The sequence below is a fragment of the Python bivittatus genome, unplaced genomic scaffold (assembly GCF_059951505.1).
Source record: "Python bivittatus isolate LINGU-HERP-01145 unplaced genomic scaffold, Pbiv_v1 ctg000220_np1212, whole genome shotgun sequence".
Lineage (NCBI taxonomy): Eukaryota > Metazoa > Chordata > Lepidosauria > Squamata > Pythonidae > Python > Python bivittatus.
The window spans coordinates 19147600-19168332 of NW_028277048.1; the positions used below are offsets into that span (position 1 = coordinate 19147600).

Consider the following 20733-nt stretch of genomic DNA (forward strand, 5'->3'; position numbering starts at 1 on the left):
GGCCGGGCCTCCACCATGGACGCTTCCCGCCTCTTGCTCGCGCTGGCCTTGCTCTCGGGCAGCCTGAGGCCGTGCCGAAGCCTCGAGGAGGCGCTCGGCTCCCAGGAGTTCTTGGCCGAAGAGCCCAACACCTACCCGGAGCGGTTCCTGGACTGGATGGTAAGTGCGCTCGGCCCCGAGGAAGCAGCAGAGCGGACACGGGAGCCATCGGGTCTTGCCTTTGCTGCTTGCCCCAGTCCCGCCGTTCCTCGCGGGGAAGTTTTAGCTTCCGACGTAGCTGGGGAGGCACCCACGACCTTTCCAGGGATTGATTTAGGACGTTGCAGGCTGCCTTTCCTAGGCTGGGCGCACAGCTGCCCTCCTGCTCCCATCACATTTCATCCTTACCACAACCTTGCAAGGTGGGTGAGGGAGGGAGACTGGCCTGACCTTGCACAGGGGGCAGAGGAAGGCTTTGCGCTAGACGTGCCAGCCTCTGACACTCAACACCATAGCCCCGTCTGCCCCAACCTACATCCTCCAAATGCGACAACGACTTGCACCATTCCCACCGACAGAGCCAACACTGGGGATCCTGGCACCCGCTTGCCAATTTGGAGGTGAGAAGGTTGGCTAAAGTTGAACCAGAAGGATAGTAAAAACAAGCCCCAACTACAAGAGAGGTTTGTAGCTAATGGCCTTTGCTCATTTCTCTCTCCCAGTCCCAGCCGTTTTTCTGGTATTTCAGGAACTCCCCAAGAAGGACGAAGCATCCTTGTGATCCACCAAGCTCTGTGGCTAAGGGAGATGCATTATTCTAGTTTCTTCTATTCTCCTTTCAGCCACGGACTCACTAGGTGGTCTTAAGAAAGTAGTGATTCTCTCTATCTTATTTTTAGCACTAATAGTGATCTGGGATAATTCTGTAGAGCTCTGGTAAAGGAGTTGAGTGAAAATCTGCAAACTGCCTGGAATTATTTGTGGATTATGGCACATTTGTGACTATATACCTTGCTGTGTCCATAACCTAGACTGCCGCAACTTGAGAATTTCGGCTTTTCTCTTGTTTTTTCTAAGCATGATTCCAGTAGCAGAAGGCATAAGGAAATTCAACCTGCATATTGTTATTTGTCCTGCTTATGTCTAGTAACGAGCATCCACATCTACCCATCTATTGCAGAGATGTGCTCTAATGAATGATCACTTGATAAACAGTATATATATGCTCTTTCTAGTGCACTGTACTATTTGTGGAAATAGGCTCCTCGTTTATTTTTTTCACAAGCTGTGCAGTGGATAAAGGACATCTTTATAGAGGAATTCTGTTCCTGTTTGGCACAAGGCTGCTGTTGGGGAAAGAAGATAGAAAAAAGTCCCCTTTGCAGAACCGTAGAACTGACTTGCTGATCAACAGTTGCCTCTGGCCGGCTGGGGTAGGGAGGCTGCCTTGTTTGCTGGTCCTCTATCTGAGGGCACGTTTGCAGCCACAGGATGTCCAGAATGACATAGCCTGTCCTATTCTGATATGGAGGCTTCAGTTTACACAAAAAGTGCCCGTGCAAACTCAGGCTTGATAGACAGCCCATCTAGGCTCACAACATATTGGGGGCTGAAACAGAATAGCTGCGGATTAGCTATGCATTTAAGAAATACACAAACTGAGCAATAAGAATCAGTAGCCAGGATCTGACTCAGAGCAATCTTTCCCTTGTTATAGGTGCTGGATAAAAATTAAACCAGGCTATACCTAAAGATTTCCATCTGAAGCAGCCTTTCCCAACCTGATGCCCTCCAGTTCAAAACCTACGATTGGTAACCTGGCTGGGGATGATGGGAGCTGTAAACCTATACACCTGGAAGATGCCAGGTTGAGAAGGCTGATCAAAATCTAAAGGCAAGATACATTGGCTGGGTTCTCATAACACACTTAATGCATATTGGGGGTTTGCACAGTATATTGAATTACATACTAACCACATTATCTAGGTTTACCGAACACACTAAACTTCCCATCCAAAAGCAATCTCCTAATTAGGATTAAAACTAACCAAGCTTAGCATGTTATGTGAATGCAGCTCTTTGATCTTTAACTAACCTGGCTAAGCACATTGTGTGAATCCAGCCACTAGGGTAAAAGCAAAGGGAAACGGCTGCCTTTATTTTGTTATGGTGCAGGATGGATCTCCTCCCATATGTAGGTCTCAAAGCTGAAGCCACAGGCAGCATGCAATACCTACCTAGTGTTCCTGCCCAATCGGGGTGAACTGTTGTTGTCTTGGGTCATCGTCTGACCCGTTGTACCTCTTAATCCTGCAGCAAACCCTCCTCCTGTCCAGTTGCATGCTCTGATGAGTTCCAGGTTTTCTTCCTACAGCAACAAGAGAGTGAGGACTACGCTGGCCAGAGCTCACCTGAAGAGCATCCTCCGGGCGTCCTTTTCCGCTCATTCCTCCATGCTGTGCAGAGACCTGGCCGCAGCTCTTTCCTATTCCAGCCACAAAGGTATGGTTGATTCAGGTTGACAGGGTAGGCAGAAAGATATACTTAGGTGAAATAGGAGCAAACATGTTGGAAAATGTTGATTTCATGTTTCCATGCAATTTCCAACTTTCATTTTGGTCAATTTTCTGGATTTGATTTGAAAAACATTTTTCCCCCCCACTGGTTGCATTAGAACATCCAGCTTCTGTGGTGCTGATGCTACTTATGCTTTCCATCCAATTGGCATGCTATTTGTAGAAGTTACCCTAACCTCTCATGGCATCATATATTGTAAATATCAGACAAGCTTCATATTTCAGAGATAATTAAGGAAGAATAAGAGATAATGCATAATTGCTATCCAAATAGAGCTTTCCATACTCTGTTTTTTTTTGCCGTTCTCACGCTTTTGTGTGTCCTCGTGTGTGATGGATAAACTGAGGGTGTGTACTAGTTCCAACCGTAGGAGAAAAATTAACCAGGATTGTTTCACTTTACTGAATTCCTGGCTTACAACTATGTACAAACCAGGAATTGGGTTTTAAATAAACTGCTGATTGGGTTTCTGTTGTATTTATTCAGCAGTTGAGCAGCGTGTATGTTACATCCTGGTTTGAAAGTAACAGCAAGCCAGAAATTAGGCAGCCTGAAACTGAATTGTGGTTCATTCCTCCTCCAGGGAAAAACATGGAGAAATGAGATTGTCAGAACTGAGTTCTTCATGCTTCTCTCTGCTTTTGCTACATACAGCTCCTGGCTTACTGGTGCAAATAAGAATGAAGGAATGATCCCTTGCCATTTGCTGACATTCCCATTCATGTATGCCTCCAACAAGGGATGGGTCTCCTCTTTTCACCTTCCTGTCCTTTAAAAAGAACTAACTGCTTCCTGAACCGCAATCCAGTTCACTTCAGAGTCTGGTCCTGGAGGCAAAGGATGCCCATAATGCTCTGCTTATGAGCTGCCTGGAGTCATTTGACCAGCTGCTGCTGGAGACGGGATGATGCGCCAGAGGGAATATTACCCTGATCTCCCTGTAGTTTTGAGGGTCTGATTTGTCCCCATGTTCTCTGTGTCGCTCTCTGCCTCTGATCCTTTCTCTAGGTTTGGCCGGGAAGCCAGGGCCAGCTTGAGAAGCGCTGGCCGGATCAAACCACGGGCTTGGGATTCCTTGGCACCTCACTTTCTGAGTATGGCTGCCCCACAGCGGTTTGGCAAGAAAAAATGAAGCTGGAGGTAGCCACCCGGAAAAAATAAACACCAAGAGCAATTGCCTCCTGGATCCTGCCAAACTGGATGGGAGCCTCACCTTAATTTTCTGCTCCTTTATTTCTGTGTCTTGTCACTGAGCATTAGCTGGGTGACTGTCCGTGTTAAGGGCTTGTGTTTTGTTAGTTGCTGACAATAATAAAACAACATTGTTACATCTCGGAGGATATGCAGTCCTTTTTGTCATGTACATTACATTAGCACATCACTCTCCCTGCAGTTGACCTTTTGAACTACAACTCCCATGAGCCCCAGTCATCAAGATCTTTGAACAGGGATGATGGGAGAGGTAGTTCAAAGTATCTGGTGGGTGTCGGGTTATCCACTTTGTCCTGGAAGTATGAGGGGTTCAGGAATCAGTGCTCGCCCACCTGGTTTTTGGGTGGAAGATACCGGTTTGGGGCATTGGCATGATCTCAGGTACCAGCTAGGTGGAGAACTCTTTTACTGGAATAAAATATGACGGGTTCAGGACAGGCAACTTTGCATGTTGAGATTCAGAATCATTGTGTGCATTTTGGTCTTCTCAGGAGGATTTCTGTATTGAGGGAATCCTGATTTTGTAAACCATAATATATAAATGAGCCTCCTGTATTTTGCCAGCTGCAACAGCAACTTCTGCATCAAAACATCCTGGAAAAGTGCAAATGTAATTGTGGCAATTGCTTAGTTGACACGTTACTGATACACAGGCATGTTGCTTAGGTAGGAAATGCATAGAACAAAAAAGATGTGTGTGAACAGGACTTTGGAAAAATGGTAACTCAGATGAATCAAGCAATAGTTGTAAGATCACTAGCTAAACTAGCTGTGGGTAAAAGCAACGTTTATCCATTATCAGGGAGTCCAGGCCTCTGGTTCCCACAGAAAAGGCCAATTTGCTCATAAGAGTCTCAGGAAATGAAGTGTTTTCTGTTTGGGAATCAGTGGTATTCAATTCTATGGGGAAAAACAATGAATGGGCACATTTGGAAAAAGAATTACAGTGAAAATTACACATACCTTCTGGTGAGTACACCTATGGTAAGTGAAGTCCACTTTTATGCAAGGAGCTCTGCCCCTTCCTCTGTATGCTATTTTTTTTTAATCTGTTGGTCACAGCGGTGGTGGAATTTTGGCAACGCCTGAGACTGAGTCTCTAAAATATTACAAAATGCAGATTCTCCCCAAAATGGATTGTGCGCAATGCACATAATTCATTACAGTGAAAGACACTATAATTCTGTCCTATATCGCATATGGATAAACTAGCTGCTGGCCATGTCGGTTGAGAATAAGGAGTATGTAGCCCAAGTAGGTGTAAGCATCAGGTGTAAGCATACAGGTGTAAGCATCAGACTGACCTGGCTGAGCTAGAAAAACAGTTGCTCTTTGCAGGACTGGTTACCCATTCAGACTCCTTCCTTGGGTTGGGACTGCTGCAGATGTGTGCAGGGAAGAAATTATTCCTATGAAAATGAGTGTTGGTTTGAGGAGACAAAGACGATCTGGAGGAAATAACTGAAAGACAACATTGTTCGAAACCCCCTTTTAAAAAGAAAAATATTTTCTGGACATGAGGGAGAGGCTTCAGGGATAATTCAAGATTTGTTTGCACCCTACCTGGCTTCCCAGATGTTGCTGGACTCCAATTACCTGGAGAAAGTCTGTTGGGCAGCTGGAGTGGGATGTACAGCCTTGGCCCCTCCCTCCTCATAGAAAACACAGTAAACACGCGGGCAAGGGGATGTGATGCTGAGCGTTTCATCCGCAAGTGTGCAGGACTGCATCTAACTAGCACGGGCCACAAAGAGCTTGAACAGGTCGGCCTGAAGGTTTCTGGCTTGTGGCATGTGGTGAGGGAGGTACAATTCTATTGTATGTGCATGCCTGATTGCTTTAAGGAACTGGGGATAAAATAGAACAACTTTTTACAAAAAAATCCTGTTTATTGCAACTCCCAAACATGATAGAATCAGTCAGTGCTTATCCCCGGAGAACAACCAGGGTGACCCCAAGTGAGCCAAAGAGGCGGGAGTACCGTAGCCTCCACATCGGTTGTCCTTACATCTCAGGAAACAAGGCTCCGCAAACCTCATAATCACTGCAAGTTCAGCCAACATCTTCCAAGTCTTCCAGTTCAGCCAACCTGTTCCAACCCACCTCCCTTCTTGCAGCCCCATCAAATCTCCCTGCCACGCCAATTCGTGAGAGGAAAACAAAGTGGCCTCCTCAGTTTATCCCCAGCATCGTCAGTCACATGGTGTCTCACTTGCCCCCAGCCATGATTTTGAGGTACTGAAGGGCATTGCGGGCAGCATCAGCACGGGCAGCATGGCGGGAAGCGGCTGAGCCATGGCATACGGTGGCTGGCTGTGTAGAGAGCTCCACCAGGCACTGGTAGAGGCCGCTTAAGCTCATCTCATCTGTGGGGGGGCAAAAAAAAAAAAAAGGAGTCTGTCACTCAAGCCAGAAAAACAGCAACCTGCTTAAGTGCATCTTTTATATAAATTTTATACTGATTATTCTTACTTTAGATGAAAGCATTCTTCAAACAGATGCAGAGCAACAGATAAACAACATGTACAAACATTCTGGCAATTAAAATTTTCTGAGCAAGCGACTGCGATGGTAGAAGAACTGATTGGTTCACCTTGTATGGTCAAGGGCAATTTATCTCAGCCTATCAAATTATGAAGCCAAATGGCATCTATGTGATCCTGCTTTTGTAAGCTTCACCAGGGAAACTGATGGGCTACTGTATTGTTAAAGCAATTGTGTGGCTAAACAGAAGTAGCAAATTCCAAATTTTGCTGCAGCTGTGGACACACCAGGTGGCCTAAGGGAGGGGTGGGGAACATGCAGATTTCTAGATACCAATGAATTGCAAATTCCAGCAGGTTTAGCTACTGTGGAGATTATGCTGAAGGATGTTCAGAGTTATAATTCTCATCCAGAAACCTTGGGAAGGCAAACCTATTCTCAAATGGAACATCAGGAGGTGCAGTACAGCAAACTGTCTAAACAATAAACACTGAAGTGATTCTTCTTCTTCTCCATTTCTATCACCCTTTCTATCTTAAATGTTTTGGGAAGACTCTGCCTTAACAGACAGAACAGGTAAACTGTTTCTGTAGCACTGAAGTATGTATTTCCATTCTTGTTTTGAAACTCTACTTTTGGAAATGATATATTATTTGGCATAATGTAATTTTGCTTAGTGAATTGCAATGTATATTTTAACGTTTCATTCTGCTCAAGAATAAAGACAGGATCCTTGCAGAGCTGAAACCTACATTATATACTGACCATTGCTCTTCCTAGCTTGAAAAAAGCAAGGAGTAGACTGCTTAAGCTCATAAGGTAGTGGTGAATGCTCTTTGCACCAGAGTATGATGCTGTCATTCTTAAGAGGTAGCAGGACATACTTGTCAAAACAGGCAAACGAAAATCTGCCTGACTTGGTGACCACTTCAATATCTCCCTCGATATCTAATAAATATATACCTAAATTAAAGCAGACCATTAAAGTGCCTAATATTGAATTCCTGGCCCCAAGTCTTGTTTGTGTCCTAAGTCAGTATTTCTCTTACATGAAGCCAATCATTGATGTGACCCAAGTAGATCCAAGTTCACCCAAGTTCTCTCTGACTTTAGAGGGGATCATTGGATAGTTCTAAGCTTGCTTGGCCACTTCTGCTTTCAGCCACCCAGTCACTCAATATGCAATTGGGAAACACAAAGTTGCATTTGTAAATGGACAAATAAATAAATAAGGTAGTCCTTGTTTAGTGACCACAATTGGGACTGGCAACTCGGTCATTAAGCAAAGCAGTCATTAAGTGATATGATCTTACTTCAGCTTTCCTTTGCTTTACAGACCTACAAAGGTCATAAATGTGAGGATTGAGTTACTTTTTCATCACCATTGTAACTGCAGTCACTAAATGAGGTAGTCCCTTAATAAGGACCACCTGTAGTGCACAGGAGGCAAGAGAGGAGAATTCACCCAACCTTTATAGTTAGCCACTCCCTCTGATCTGTGCCTCACTCCTTACCAATATCGAGGTAGCTGATATCAAAACTCTGCTCTTCAGAGAGCTCCTCCAAGAGGCTACAGAACCCAGTATTGAGGACTCCCAATGGGTGGCTTTTCAGATGAAGAATCTTTTCTCCCACTGAGTTGCGCAGAGAATCCCACGTACAACCAGATCCCCGACCCTTCATCCCATCCAGTTTGGTTCCTGCAATCTAAGTAGGAAAAAGTGTTCAAGGAGGATCTGCTTCTTCCACAGATTTCAGCAAATTCTTCTTTCTGCTCTTAGAGAATTGTCCATAGGTTTCTGTCTTTGTTCTTCCACTTCCTAAAATTCCTAGATGTCCCTGGTGCTCCTCGGTGGTGTTACCAGTCCTTGATCTAAAAATCAGTAACTATCTCCTTGCAGAGTCCCTGTTTAGGGCCTCACAGGAGAGGGAGTAGAAACTGCTTTTCTTAAGTCAGCAGATTATAACAAGTTCCAACATTCAAGATTCCTGTGCCTGACAACACCAAGATTCCCCACCTGACAACACACCTGAGAACATGGATCTTACAGCACCAAGGGGAAATGCAACATTGCTTCTGGCGTTCAGCAATTTGAACCCAGACCCCAGTGCATCCTGGGAAATGCAGGCTACATTTCTGATTCCAGTGAGTCTAGGTGGATGGCTTAGAGGTCTATGGATGGCAAACTGAAGAGGGTATATATTCCGTTCTAGATTAGAATATCCACTAAACAGCATATACAGAATTTCAAATTCAAATTTTGCTTCAAGCCTGGTGACAAACAATATCCCACACATATCTATCTAAGAGCAGCAAACATGTAAGAGTCTACCAAGGATTCCAGTGGAACAACAAATGGCAGATGCTACTGCTATACAACATCTGTCACCTGAGTCATTTGCCTAATGGTGGGGCCAATATTATGGTAGAATTAAAAAAAACAGCTACCATTTTATGGACATATTCTCCCACATAATCACAACTCCAGTGTGTTAGTGTTCTCGCTCATGTCCTCCATGCCTGCATGTAAGAGAGCAAGATCTGCACTAGGATGCAAGCATGAACGTTACATTCATAGAGAAAGTCAGCTAAACCAATAGAGACAACATTAAAAAATCAATGACTACGCTGACTACCTAAAAGGCAGCACAAGTATCCAGGGGATGGGAGCCTTTGACCTCCCTGGTCCAGGAAGAGTATGGACTTCATTTAGTAGAACATAAAAAGAAAAGAGGAAATCGTATGTAGCTGATTAGTGTTACTTAATCAGAAAAAAAAAGTTGGCTATTGAATCCAGGCATGTTATACTGCAGGATCTGGATGAGATGAAACAGGTGTCAGTGCTTTGACTAGGGATTGCTTGACGCTGCATAACTTCAAGCTCTTAGCCAGAAAATCCAGGTGAGAAGTACCTGAGGACTCTCTAACAGAAGTATGAGGGATGTGCTGGAATGAGTGGTTGATGATGTTTCTTGAAATTTACAAACTAAACAGGACAGGGTAAGTCATTGATCTTGCATGTTTTCTGAAGGGACTCTAATATAGCCATAAATACTTGCTATCTTAATTTCCCACAGCATTACTGCCTTAAAAAATTGCAGCCATTATGCCCATGGGACACTGCTGCTCCACAAGTTGCACTGGTTGCCAGTAGGCTTCTGGGTGCAATTCAAGGTGCTGGTTACCACCTATACAGCCTGATTATCTGTGGGATCACCTATCTATTATGGTTTTTGCCTGTCCTATACAACTGGGCACACTGGGTATGCCCCGGGCCCCCTTCATTAAACAACATAACATGTTGGGACCAGGAAGCATGCTTTCTCTGTTGTTAATGCCTGCCCTCTGGAACAGCATCCCCCTAGAGATTTGTGTGGCTCACATCCTGATATTCCCCCAGGCCTTGGGTTAAGTTGGATGCTGAGCCCCTATTATCATTTCATTGGTTCAAGGGATTGTCTTTTTCCCAATGTACATGGTGCATTTCTTATTAACTTTTTTATTATCTTTTAATGTTGTATGCTGTTCAGAGGAGTTGGGTAGACTTCTACATCCACAGGAGAGAAAATTCATTAAATACTTGAGAAGTTATTAACTATATTTAAAGCCAATTTAGTTTTTCTCCTGTCTAATTTTTGGGAGTGTGGCCTCGTGGCATGCCATCCAAAATGTAGGCCCAGGACATGAAAATGTTTCCTATCCTTGAGATAAAGTTTCCGCTGCCAGAGCTGTAGAATGAGGCTTGTAGCAAGTGGCTAAAAACTTGTGAGCTGGCCTCACAAGGCCAGTATTGGCATACACTTTGGAATGCACCTTGGACAGAATACTTGCTGTCTACTCAGTTTTACCCCTGCTTTCTGGAACAGATGTCTAGCATCTTTGCAGGGCTATCGGTGAACTGACTTCCTAGCCTACGATGCAAACACATCCACATTTAGAGCGGCTTTTGTTTCTCTCTTCTATTTCTCATTGTCCCGCCAAGACTCACAATAAAAAACTGGTCCTCCTCTATTTCAGCCTCGCCGCCTTCTCGTGGATCCAGAGGAACGTTATGGATCCGTACCAGCATCTTCGCTGCAGCGTTGCGTTTGGCTAGTTTTTTGGACGTGCCACTCCCTGGAGGAGGGAAAAGAAAAGTTGGGATGGCAATCTGAAGACAGGACTGGTATATTCCCCCCATATCAGATTCGCCCCAAACCCTGAATGCATAGCCACAGATTCCAAACAAAGCCCTCTTTTTTGAGAACCTTCTTCTGTACATTCACATAACTTTTATTATGAATGAATGCATGTGAGTGAGAGATGCTTGTGCTTTGCCTCTGATTTCTCCCATCTTATTTGATAAGGGCACCAATCCTCCTGTCACTTAAGCCTGTTTTAGGGAAGCTTCCCACTCTTGTGGAAAGCCTTATAAATCCCAGTGGGACTGCTGAAGGAACAGATCAGGATTAAGATCTACACAACAATAGGGAATTAAGGCACTAATTAAACAGACTAATCATAGGGGGATTTAGATTCTTCGCTAACATCTTGCAATAGTATACCTATTTCAATAAACCTTTCAACGCGACAGGTCATGGTGAACTCCTTGCGGTGTGCTGGCCCAGATTCCTGAGTGACTGTGTATTCTGGGAGTCGCCAGCCCTTCTGCACCACCAGCTCCTGGGGAAAGAGGCAGTTTAGAAAAACATTCAGCTCTGGAATCTTAATGGGAATGGCAGGTCTGGCCCCTACTGCTATTTTGGTATATGTAAAGCAACAACCTATTTAGGAACACTCTAGTACAAATCCAACTGAAGGCTGCATTAAATTAGCATGCATTTGGATGATAACTGGGAGAAAAATCAAGCCAGCATAACTAATCTTTACTATGGTCACATATGGTCACCATTACTACAAGGTGGATCAAGACAACTTGGGAAGCTGTCCTCAAGATTTATCAGAAGTTGCAATATTGTGACAACAGTGGATGGACTTTACTTACAATATGAGGACTGAGACAACTGCTTCAGCTTACCATTGAATTTTTGAGACGGGGTACATGGCTGATTTCATCATATGTGACTAGTTTCATTCCAGTGCCACAGCTAGCCCATGTTGCTTCTGACTAGAAACCATGATCCCAAAAGACCCATACACACTGATGAGTTCAGTTTTCCTAAAACAGTTCTTGGGCCTTCTTCCAGAACCACTCAACTGTCTGAGAGACTTTTGGAGAAGTGCTGGGGAGGTTCAGATGGATGTGACTACATGGCTGATTCCCCATACCTGCCCTCTAAATGTCGTCTAGTGCCTCATCTTTAAAAATCAGGGTCTTGAGAACACCAACATCATGTCAGGTGTTCTTGTCTAAGCAAAGGATGCAATAAAAGAAGGTAGAGGACTTGAAGTGCATAGCTGGCAAAATAGGGTACAAATAAGAATCAGTGTCAGACACATTGCTTGCATGCAAGCAACATAGATCAGTGGTTTCTGCTACAAAGTCTGATGCTGAAAGAGGGAGCTATACTAGGACCTGCATCCACCTGAGCCTTCCCTTCCCTATCCTGGTGTCTACTCAATGTGTATTAAGGGAGTTGTATTCAGTGCACTGGGACAGCACCCACTTTGAGGAAAGGTGATCAATGCTGTCAACAGAAACTACCTGGGGTTGGAATATAACACAGCCAAGAGAACGGCTTACCTGTAAGGCCCCAACTGGATTGCACTCACATTGCTGTGGGGATACTGGGGATTTTAGGTCCATCGAGGAACTTCTGGATAAAAGATGACACAAAATAAAAGATTCTTCTCCCCCAAAGTGTTGCTAACCCACATACTCCACTCACACTCGTCCACTGCTAATTAAAGGTACAGAAAAGTAGATCTTCCAGGGAGCTGCCTGAGAGGCCCTCAGAAAGGAAAGCCTTGCCTGGAATCTGCACTTGATGGCAAAGCAAAGCACAAGCCAATCAATCTAGGTTGGAGGCAAAAAGTCATTCAAGATAAATAGGAGCATTTCACACAAAGCAAACCAGACAGGAACCACTTGCCAGTATTTCCAATGGCAAACCAGACCTGCCCAGCTAATGTCAGAGTATTGAGTAGCAAATGAAACAGGTTGTGTTCCATAGGTCTGCATCCCCTCCGTCTGCTCTATCGCTCAATTTTTCCCCACCTGGTGGCCTCCAGGTGAGCTGAACCCCCATTCCCAGAAAAGCCATGCTAGCTTGGAATTCTAGATGCTGAAATCTAAACCATCTAAAGAACACCACGTTGTAGTCTATGAAGAGCAACTGGGGCAAAACTGCAAGAACAACCACCAGGAACGCAGACTCAGAGAAACCAGCTTGTCCTCATAGAGCAGCAACGTGCTTTAGGGAAACAGAGGAACAGTTTAAAAACCGTGGGCAGCCCACCCCTGGAGTCTTCACTTCAATAATTACCCCATTACCTTGGAGAGGCTGCTGGGAGGATGGGTACAGGCACAGCGACTGGAGCAGCGGTCGGAGCCAAGGGCTCTAGAGAGAAAGGAGAGCTTCAAAATACAAGGTGACAATATTAAAGCACGCTCAGTGGCAGAAATCCACATAGTGGGATAAGCTGTTGAAATGAAGTCAGAGATCGCCAAACTCGCACCCCATAATCTACGTTTATTATTTTTGTCCTTCAAAAACATATCCTCCGCCCAAGCTTCCTTTTACTGCTTAACATCTGCCCGTTAAACTGTCCTAATCCCATAATAATGGATTTATACAACCTGCTGAGATAAAGGTTGCTGTCTGGTGTCTGCCTCAGTGTGTTGTGTGAACCCAGCTGTTTTATTAGTTTAGGGTTCAGTGTAGTGAGTGAACCCAGAAGTTGAGTTAATTCAGTAAATTGCTGATCAGTAGCGTGAAAACAGCCCATGCATCCATGGGCTGAATAAACTCAATCTTCATTGAAGACTGCACGCAATGTAACCTCATGAAAATTCCACTTTTTGCTTTCTTAAAGCAAAATCTCTGTTCTGCAGTGTTCGTATAATCTCCATCTTATCCTGAGAAATCTCAGAAGAAGCTAAATGTGACTTGTAGTAGAGTTTGGTCAATGACACAGCACACTTTGGCCCAGTAAAAGCTGAGTATTGTGCTGCAAAGTGAAGAAACATGCATGGAACAAGCTCAGAGTGCAGATTTTGGCACAAATGTGTTAAACAAGTGTTTAGTGTTTTTAATGGTACAACAAATACATTGCAGCCTTGCCTAATTCCAGCACTTGGTTGCAAATTTGTCAAAACGGAATTAGTTCTCTTTTAACATTGAGTAAATGTAAAATACTGGTGGAAATATAGCATTGTCAGTAGAATTACAATACTGTGATGCAACAACCAATCTAGAGGCTTGCTTATCTGTGGGGGCATGGAGAAGATAATTTAAACCCTTTAAAGCTTGGCAATCCTTTTTGTCTTTGGTAGCCTGCCCAAGTATCCTCCAAACTGTTAGTATATCAGAGGATTATTTACCTTCCCATCATCACAGTCACTCATGCCCTAGTCACCTCCAGACTGGACTACCGTAATGCACTCTACATGGGGCTGCCCTTGAAGAGTATCGGGAAGCTTCAACTGGTGCAGAATGCAGAGGCGCAGGCAATTATGCGTGCTCCTAGAAGAGCACATATTACACCTCTGCTTTGCAAGCTGCATTGGCTGCTGGTTTGCTTCTGGGTCCAATTCAAGGTGCTGGTTTTGATCTTTAAAGCCCTTCATGGCATGGGGCCAGGTTATCTGAGGGACTGTCTCTTCCCAGTTACATCAGCCCGTCCCATTAGATCTGGCAGGGAAGGCGTGTTATGGGTTCCATGGGCCAGGGACTTGCACTTGGTGAGTCCCAGGAGGAGGGTCTTCTCTGCCATGGCGCCCTCCTTGTGAAATATTCTCACCCCTGAAATTAGGCTCACTCCTTCCCTGCTATCATTTACGAAGTCCCTCAAGACCTGGTTGTGTCATCAGGCCTGGGCGTCTTTGGGGACTGGAGACATTCTTAGATGGCTCTGTTGTGATTGATGTTCTTGCTCTCTCTGTGGAGTTTGTATATTTTAAATTTTTTTGATAATATTCTTATTTTAATAATTACTTTTTATCCTTTTATAACTATTGTTTTTTTTAATCTATTTGCTGCTTTATTCAACTGTTGTACGCTGTCCACAGTGGGTAGCCATTTAAATGTGATTACTAAATAAATAAATAATAAAATAGTAAGAGAATCCTCATCTTTGTCCAAAGTGGACACAAATTAAATTTTTGAGATGAACAAAAAATAAGTGGCATTAGAGACAGAGGATGCCCAGATAATTCTGAAAGGGCATTTGGGCTTCTGATCTCTAGGTCTGTCCCAAGCAGGCATATCCCTCACCTGGCTTCATCCAACGGTGCCTGCTCAAACATGTTTCCTCCCTTCAGAAGCCTGAGTGCCACTTCTGCTGCCTTATGTTTGGCAGCTTTTTTGCTGGGTCCTTGGCCTGAGAACAAGGAGGAGAGAGAAGCCAATACTGAGCCAAAATCAGAATGAGAACTTGTAAGAGTGTGCAGAATACTGGGTGAAGCATCTATTGTTTCCTGACACTCTCCCATTGAAGAAATCAAGGCAGCATACACGGGGCTCTCTTAAATTTTCCATAGACCTGGCCCAGCCCTATTTAGCAAACTAGCTGCCTCCTATGCCTTCAGAGCATATTCTGTGACAAGGCACGGTGGACTTTTGCGACATAGTAGCAGTGGTAGTACAATAAAGACACGGGTTCATCTCATCAAAAAGGCAGCATCAGCACACTGACAATACTCAGCTATACATGTGCCAGGTCTGAGATCCCGCTGACGTCTTGCACCAGTGTCTGGTAGTTGTAACAGACTGGATGGCAAGCAAGAAGCTCATACTAACCTCTAGCAAGATGGAGTCATCACTAAACATTGTGGCTATCACCAGAACATCAATTCTGGTAGTAGTACAAGCTTCCCCTGAAGGAGCAGGTCCATGACTTGGGTGTCATCTTGGGCCTACGGCTCCCGCTTGAACAAGCAGTGGAGGCCATGGCCAGGGGCCTCTGCCCAGTTTGGGCTAGTAAACCAGTTACAGCCAGGAAACTTCCTGGTTAGGGTTAGGGTTATCCTGATCACGCTGAACCGAATTACTACACTAGTTCAGAGTGCTGGCAGGGAAGACTCACTACTGCAGAATTATACCTTTTTTGCAGTTGCTGCACTGGTTATCGGTAGGCTTCCATGCCCAGTTCAAGGTGCTGGTCATTATCTATAAAGCCCTATATGGTATGGCACCCAGGTACTGTATATCAGAGATCATCTGGACAGAATATGATTCTGCCCATCTTTGTGGACAACTAGAGAAGTCCTGCTCAAGATCCCATTCCTGTGGGCAATAAGAATGTGGGCCAGAAAGCAGGGTTTCTATGCAATAGCTCCCACATTATTGTACACATCGTCCTATGCTTGGCCCCTCTCATCATTTTGCAAAGCACTTAAAACTGTTATGTTCCCTTAGGAAAGAATTGTGAATGGCCACTGATTTATTACTAGCTTATGATTTTGAAGAGTTTTTAACGCTACGTTGTGTTTTTATGTACTCCCCAGAATTTTTTTGATTGGAGCACTATACAATGCAGTTAAATAAGTAAATGTGGTAACATACTTAGTGCCATGTAAGTTTGTCAGAAATGATATACTGGTGTAGTTGTCCCTTCTTTGCCAAACTTCACTGATAGAGCGCTCAGCCTCCTAATCAACCACCATCCTTGTCTTCCCCTTGCCCACCTCTATGTTCAGTTTACCCTCCTCCATATCCTACAACTCTAAGGGTCTCCACCTGAGAGGAGACTGATCCTCTTCAATCCCAAGAGAGACCACACTTGTGAGAATTTTGTCAGCCTTAGCAAATGAACAGTTCTAGGAGGAGTCAAATAGGTATAGAAGAGATTCCCAAACTGGGACTCAGGACATTCCCCACACCTACCCCAAGGGAGAGTTGCAAACAACTTGGGGGAGGTCATACCTAAAAAAAAAAACCTGAAGAGGCTTGTGTAGGCAAAGTAGGACCATTATCAAAACTCACTCTGGGTTTCCTTTCTCATTTTGCCTGTGTAAGCCATGGTGGGCAGTTGCAATACAACAGAGTTTAAAAGCTCCTATGACAGATACATTAAAAGTTAATGTATACTTTATTAAATGTTCATTTTATTACAAGTGGCATATTTATTCCTTGCCCAATTCTAATATCAATTAAATCATTAGTTTTATTCAGAGGGAAGTCACACATATTCATGAAACACTTCAGGGGGTCAAAGTACCACCAAGTTGGAGAGCCACTCAGCTCTGGCCTAGGTCTACCAGTTCTGGGCTGCAAAACTCCAGGCAGCCACTGGGGGGCATCTGTATTTTTACAGGGTGGATCTGGGAGACCTATTATTGTTGGAGGTCTGGCAGCAAGGATCTTTTAAGGATTACTCCCAAGTCTAAATGATGATATCACGAATTGGGACACAATTAGTTTTAGCCCTCCCTCAGCAGTGTCCCTTGAAACTGCAATGCTTTCAGGAAAATGGGTATGCCTAACTTTGGAAAGAACGGATACATACACAGACGCACACCACATACAGAACCATTAAGAGCTTTCCATACTCCTTGTCTCTCATTGCAGCTCTCAATGTATTTTATTTGGGAAAAGGATTTATAGGGAAAAATTTCAGGAGGAGGAGGAATATATTGGAATGAAGCAGGCATATTGTTGGCCTGGATGAGTTCCCACCCAAAGTTCAAGGAATGAGAATGGCAATGAATGTTTTGTGGGAAGGGTTTCTAAATGCTATATGGATTCTGTAATACAGGATCACTAATATTTTTAGATTTCTCCCATTGTAAGCTTTACAAGCTCTAAAAGTACTTTGGTCTGTAAAAAAAAAAAAAAGTATGCTTTCCATTTACTATTTCTTATAATGTAGTCTGTGCCTTTAAGATAGACCAGGAGAACAAATCTAAGCAAATAAGTAGAGGAAAAGTCACTGCAAAAAGGCAGACCCCTTTTTCCTGCCAACCCTACAGGAAAGGGACTAATCATGCCACTGTCTCAGATACAGAGGAACCTGCAGTCTGGAAGCCTACAGACTGGCCACATTGCATACACTTCATGCAAAGGCTGAACTTCAAATCAAAACCACAGCTGGAGGATTTTTCATTCCTACTATCTTCAAACAACATGAAGGCCAATGAAAAAAAAGGTAAATTGGTTCATCAATATACTTATTCTTTACCGCAACTAACCGGTGCAGCTGATGTCACCAACTGTGACACGAAAGGTAAAGTTGGGCTGATGTGCTTGTCCTTCAGCTTTCAGTAGGTCATAGACAGGTGTTTTGCCTATGCGTGTCCCATACTCTTGTAGCAGGCTGATAGGGGTCTTGCCAGGATTGGACGCCAGCATTTGCTCTATACTGAGGGAAACATGGAAACTGAGATGAATATTAAAGCTACCTTTGCCTCTGTTTTCAATATTTCTGTATCTTCTGTGATCTCATACTTTACAGCAACCTTTCCCAGCCTGGTGCCCTCCAGATATGCTGAGAAACAATTTTGACTCCCCAACCAGCACAAGGCTGTGCTACCAGATGGGTTAAAAGGTGTAGCTCAACATACCTGGAGAGCACCAGATTGGGGAAGAGTATTCTATAACAAGGTGTGTCATCTTTCTCTTTCAACCCCATTCCAACATATCTCCATCTTTATCACTGACAGAAGCAGCTAAACTTCCATAGTGAGTTTCCCAATGATACTAGGATTAAACTCTTCTTCATTTAAAGATTTACCATGTAGTGAACCCTCCCATCCACCTTCATCTGTCTGAAAAATCCAATGAGAATAGAGTAAATTCAAGTAGAATAAAAACTACAAGTTTATGTTCCAAAGACTGCTTTGTCTAGACATGGAGTTGTCATTTAGCTCTATTGGTCAGAAATCTATGACATCCATGTAAGCCTGTGTTTTGGATCCAACTGGAGCACAGTCCAAGAAACTTCTCTGACAGGCTTCAATCCTATTCTTGCTTCTAAGACAATAAAGATATCCTTTATTTATCTTTTATTTTTTTATTTATTTATCCATCCATCCATCCTCTGAACCATCAGCCTCCTGGGCTCTTTTTTAGTAATTGTTTTATATACCTTTTAGATTTTATGTAATTGTATTTTTATTTATTGTTTTAATGAGTTGTAAGCAGCCCAGAGTCCCCCATTAGGGGGAGATGGGCGGGGATAAATTTAATAAATAAATAAATAAAATCCTCAAGTTTGAGTTTCAATCCTGGTGACAACATGGACTTAACCACAGTATACTGTTTTCTTGGTAATAAGTATGGAAGCGGGCTTTCCTGGTGACTTTTTATCCAAGTACTACTAGGCCCATCCCTGTTTACCTTCTAAGCCCACACAAGCTGCATGGGAATAGTACACACAACAACTTTATACCTTATGAATTATCATGTCAATTAAACCATTTCTGTCCCTTGTACTGAAGAGAAAAGTGCAGATTTCATTTAAGGAAAGCGGTATTCCATTCCTCCCGCCTCCCCACTTTGCTTTCCTTTCCTTCTGGTGATCAGGAATGTCACACAGAACCCAAGCAGCTGCGCTCCCAATATGGGAGAAGAAACGGGAAAGCGGGAAAATTTAACCGCGCCGGGCCAAGCCTGGGTCGGTCTTCAGTTCCTATCATCCTTAGCCAGCAGCATGCTGGAGGAGGCCGAGTTAACTAACTGTGTTATGATGTGACTGGGCATCCTGTGAGGTGACGAGACGGCTTCTCCTCCTATGCGTACACGGATGCTGGTGTTACACGGAGCGTTCAAGGCCCAGGCAATCCCGCCAAAACACGCCCCATAATCCGCCATGGTAGTCGAGGGCAGGCTGGGCCGCTCGGGCCTGCCTGCGATCATCGCAACGCCGCCCGAGATGCGTTTTTTGAGGAGGGGGTAACTTGGCAACACAGCTGCAAGGGGCGGGGCTTGCCCCTTCGTCTCTTAGCAACGATTCAAAAGGGGCGGTGTTATTCACCTGGGGAAGCTGCCGCAGCTCCTCGCGCTCCCGCAAGGCTCCTCCGCCTCCTCCTCGCTCATTCCCTCCTCCTGCCCCGCCGCCGCCACCACAACTCCTTCCACCCTCCAGTCCGGCTCACAAAGGCCGGGAGAGAGGAAGCGATAGTCTCCTGTCGCCTCGAAAACGCTACGAGGCGCATCCTGGAAGCTGGAGTCCACACGAAGACTACCGCCACAAGGCAACATTGACAAGAAGACTACGCATCCCATAAGGCCTCGCGGCACAGGGTGGCTTCTCTATCGCTACGCTTCAAGGCACTATGGTTGCTCCTGTGCACGCTGGGAGTCGTAGTTCTCCTGTTGTAATGTTGCAAGCTATAACGTGGGAAAACACCTTACGAATATGCCCCAAACGGCGGGGGCGCGGTTCGAGGAGGTATAGTGTTGGCATTACAAGTGAAATACGAACAATAACACGTCAAGATGATTAAATGATTAAAACCTGCGTGGCATCACTTTTTAGCCCGAATCCCTTCTCACATCTCTTTCACGCAATTGCTTAACAACGAAGAACGACCCTGCGGTTACAATTCCACCGAACCTAACCAAGTAAGAGGTTTTGTTTAGTGGATATGTTTGCATGACACACTTAGCCATAGTTAAGTGAACTAACCCATTTGCTGGGTTCACTGAATGATAAAATAAACATATGTTTGGGTTCATCCAGCACACTGTTAAGATGTGATTTTAACAGTTTTGTTGTCTTGTGTTGTGCAAACGTAGCTACGGAGGGGAAAACATCATTTGCTGAATTTCTGCAAATCCAGTAACTTTGGCCTCCCTATCCTTACATCCAAATGTATATAACTCATGCAATGTGCCCTTCTGGAGGTCGTACATAACATTAAAGGCAGGTTTCTGCCAAAAAAGGCTTGCAGTTTAAAACGTATAGGCTGGGAATAATTAAAATAAAAAACAGAATACCAGAAATATGACCTTAGTTACTATTCATGACTAATTTTTAAAACAAGGCTGAATTTTTCAGTTGGAAATGTATTAAATAGAAAGAGTGTAGGTTGAAGGAGATGATACCAAATTTAGGGACAGAAAAACTTCCGTCCGATATTATGCATTGCACAACTTGTTCAGTTCTACGCTGCTTAGGCACCAGACCAGCATCTGACACAGGCAGCCAGATATTGAGACACATTTTGGATTGCACTAGAAAGGGTTTTGGATCAGCTTATGGGTCAAAAGCAAGTCAGTATTTCTTTTATCTTTAGGACAGTTTTGCCGATTAACTGATTTAACAGATTAGAAGCAAGCCCATTCCAAGGCATGGGAGCCTATTTAATAGTGCCTGATTTCTCTGAGCTAGAGCTACCAGATCAAAACTGCCACTGTAGAAATCGACCAGATTTTTGC

At 44.1% G+C, this 20733-nt stretch overlaps 2 protein-coding genes across 6 annotated transcripts; one reads left to right on the forward strand and one right to left on the reverse strand.

Annotated features, from left to right (window-relative positions):
- NPFF (neuropeptide FF-amide peptide precursor) lies at nucleotides 1-3811 on the forward strand. The gene is made up of 3 exons (XM_007438539.3): nucleotides 1-159; nucleotides 2354-2481; nucleotides 3565-3811. Exons 1-3 carry the CDS (start codon nucleotides 16-18, stop codon nucleotides 3686-3688), a joined length of 396 nt encoding a protein of 131 aa, XP_007438601.3. The 5' UTR covers nucleotides 1-15; the 3' UTR covers nucleotides 3689-3811.
- Nucleotides 3812-5636: 1825 nt separating this feature from the next.
- Nucleotides 5637-19554, reverse strand: TARBP2 (TARBP2 subunit of RISC loading complex). Of its 5 annotated transcripts, none has more exons than XM_007438536.4 (9): nucleotides 19328-19554; nucleotides 17544-17713; nucleotides 14629-14734; nucleotides 12687-12770; nucleotides 11937-12009; nucleotides 10798-10915; nucleotides 10242-10369; nucleotides 7767-7959; nucleotides 5637-6134 (listed from the first exon to the last, which is right to left on the reverse strand). In XM_007438536.4, exons 1-9 carry the CDS (start codon nucleotides 19552-19554, stop codon nucleotides 5977-5979), a joined length of 1257 nt encoding a protein of 418 aa, XP_007438598.2. In that variant the 3' UTR covers nucleotides 5637-5976. The 5 variants fall into 5 exon arrangements, with proteins under 5 accessions (XP_007438598.2, XP_007438599.1, XP_015745381.1 ...); XM_007438537.4 differs by having other exon boundaries at nucleotides 11937-12006; nucleotides 19328-19484; XM_015889895.3 differs by having other exon boundaries at nucleotides 17544-17708; nucleotides 19328-19443.
- Between the last annotated feature and the right edge of the window lie 1179 nt (nucleotides 19555-20733).

Bases quoted from the DNA above. Each gene is read 5' to 3' on its own strand.
- NPFF (XM_007438539.3), top strand. From the start codon at position 16: ATGGACGCTTCCCGCCTCTTGCTCGCGCTGGCCTTGCTCTCGGGCAGC. The intron at 160-2,353 runs GTAAGTGCGCTC...TTCTTCCTACAG, and splicing joins AGCGGTTCCTGGACTGGATG to CAACAAGAGAGTGAGGACTA. The intron at 2,482-3,564 runs GTATGGTTGATT...TCCTTTCTCTAG, and splicing joins TTCCTATTCCAGCCACAAAG to GTTTGGCCGGGAAGCCAGGG.
- TARBP2 (XM_007438536.4), bottom strand. From the start codon at position 19,554: ATGTTGCCTTGTGGCGGTAGTCTTCGTGTGGACTCCAGCTTCCAGGAT. The intron at 14,735-17,543 runs GTTAGTTGCGGT...CCTTGTTCTCAG, and splicing joins TGGTGACATCAGCTGCACCG to GCCAAGGACCCAGCAAAAAA. The intron at 6,135-7,766 runs GTAAGGAGTGAG...GCCCCCCCACAG, and splicing joins TATCAGCTACCTCGATATTG to ATGAGATGAGCTTAAGCGGC.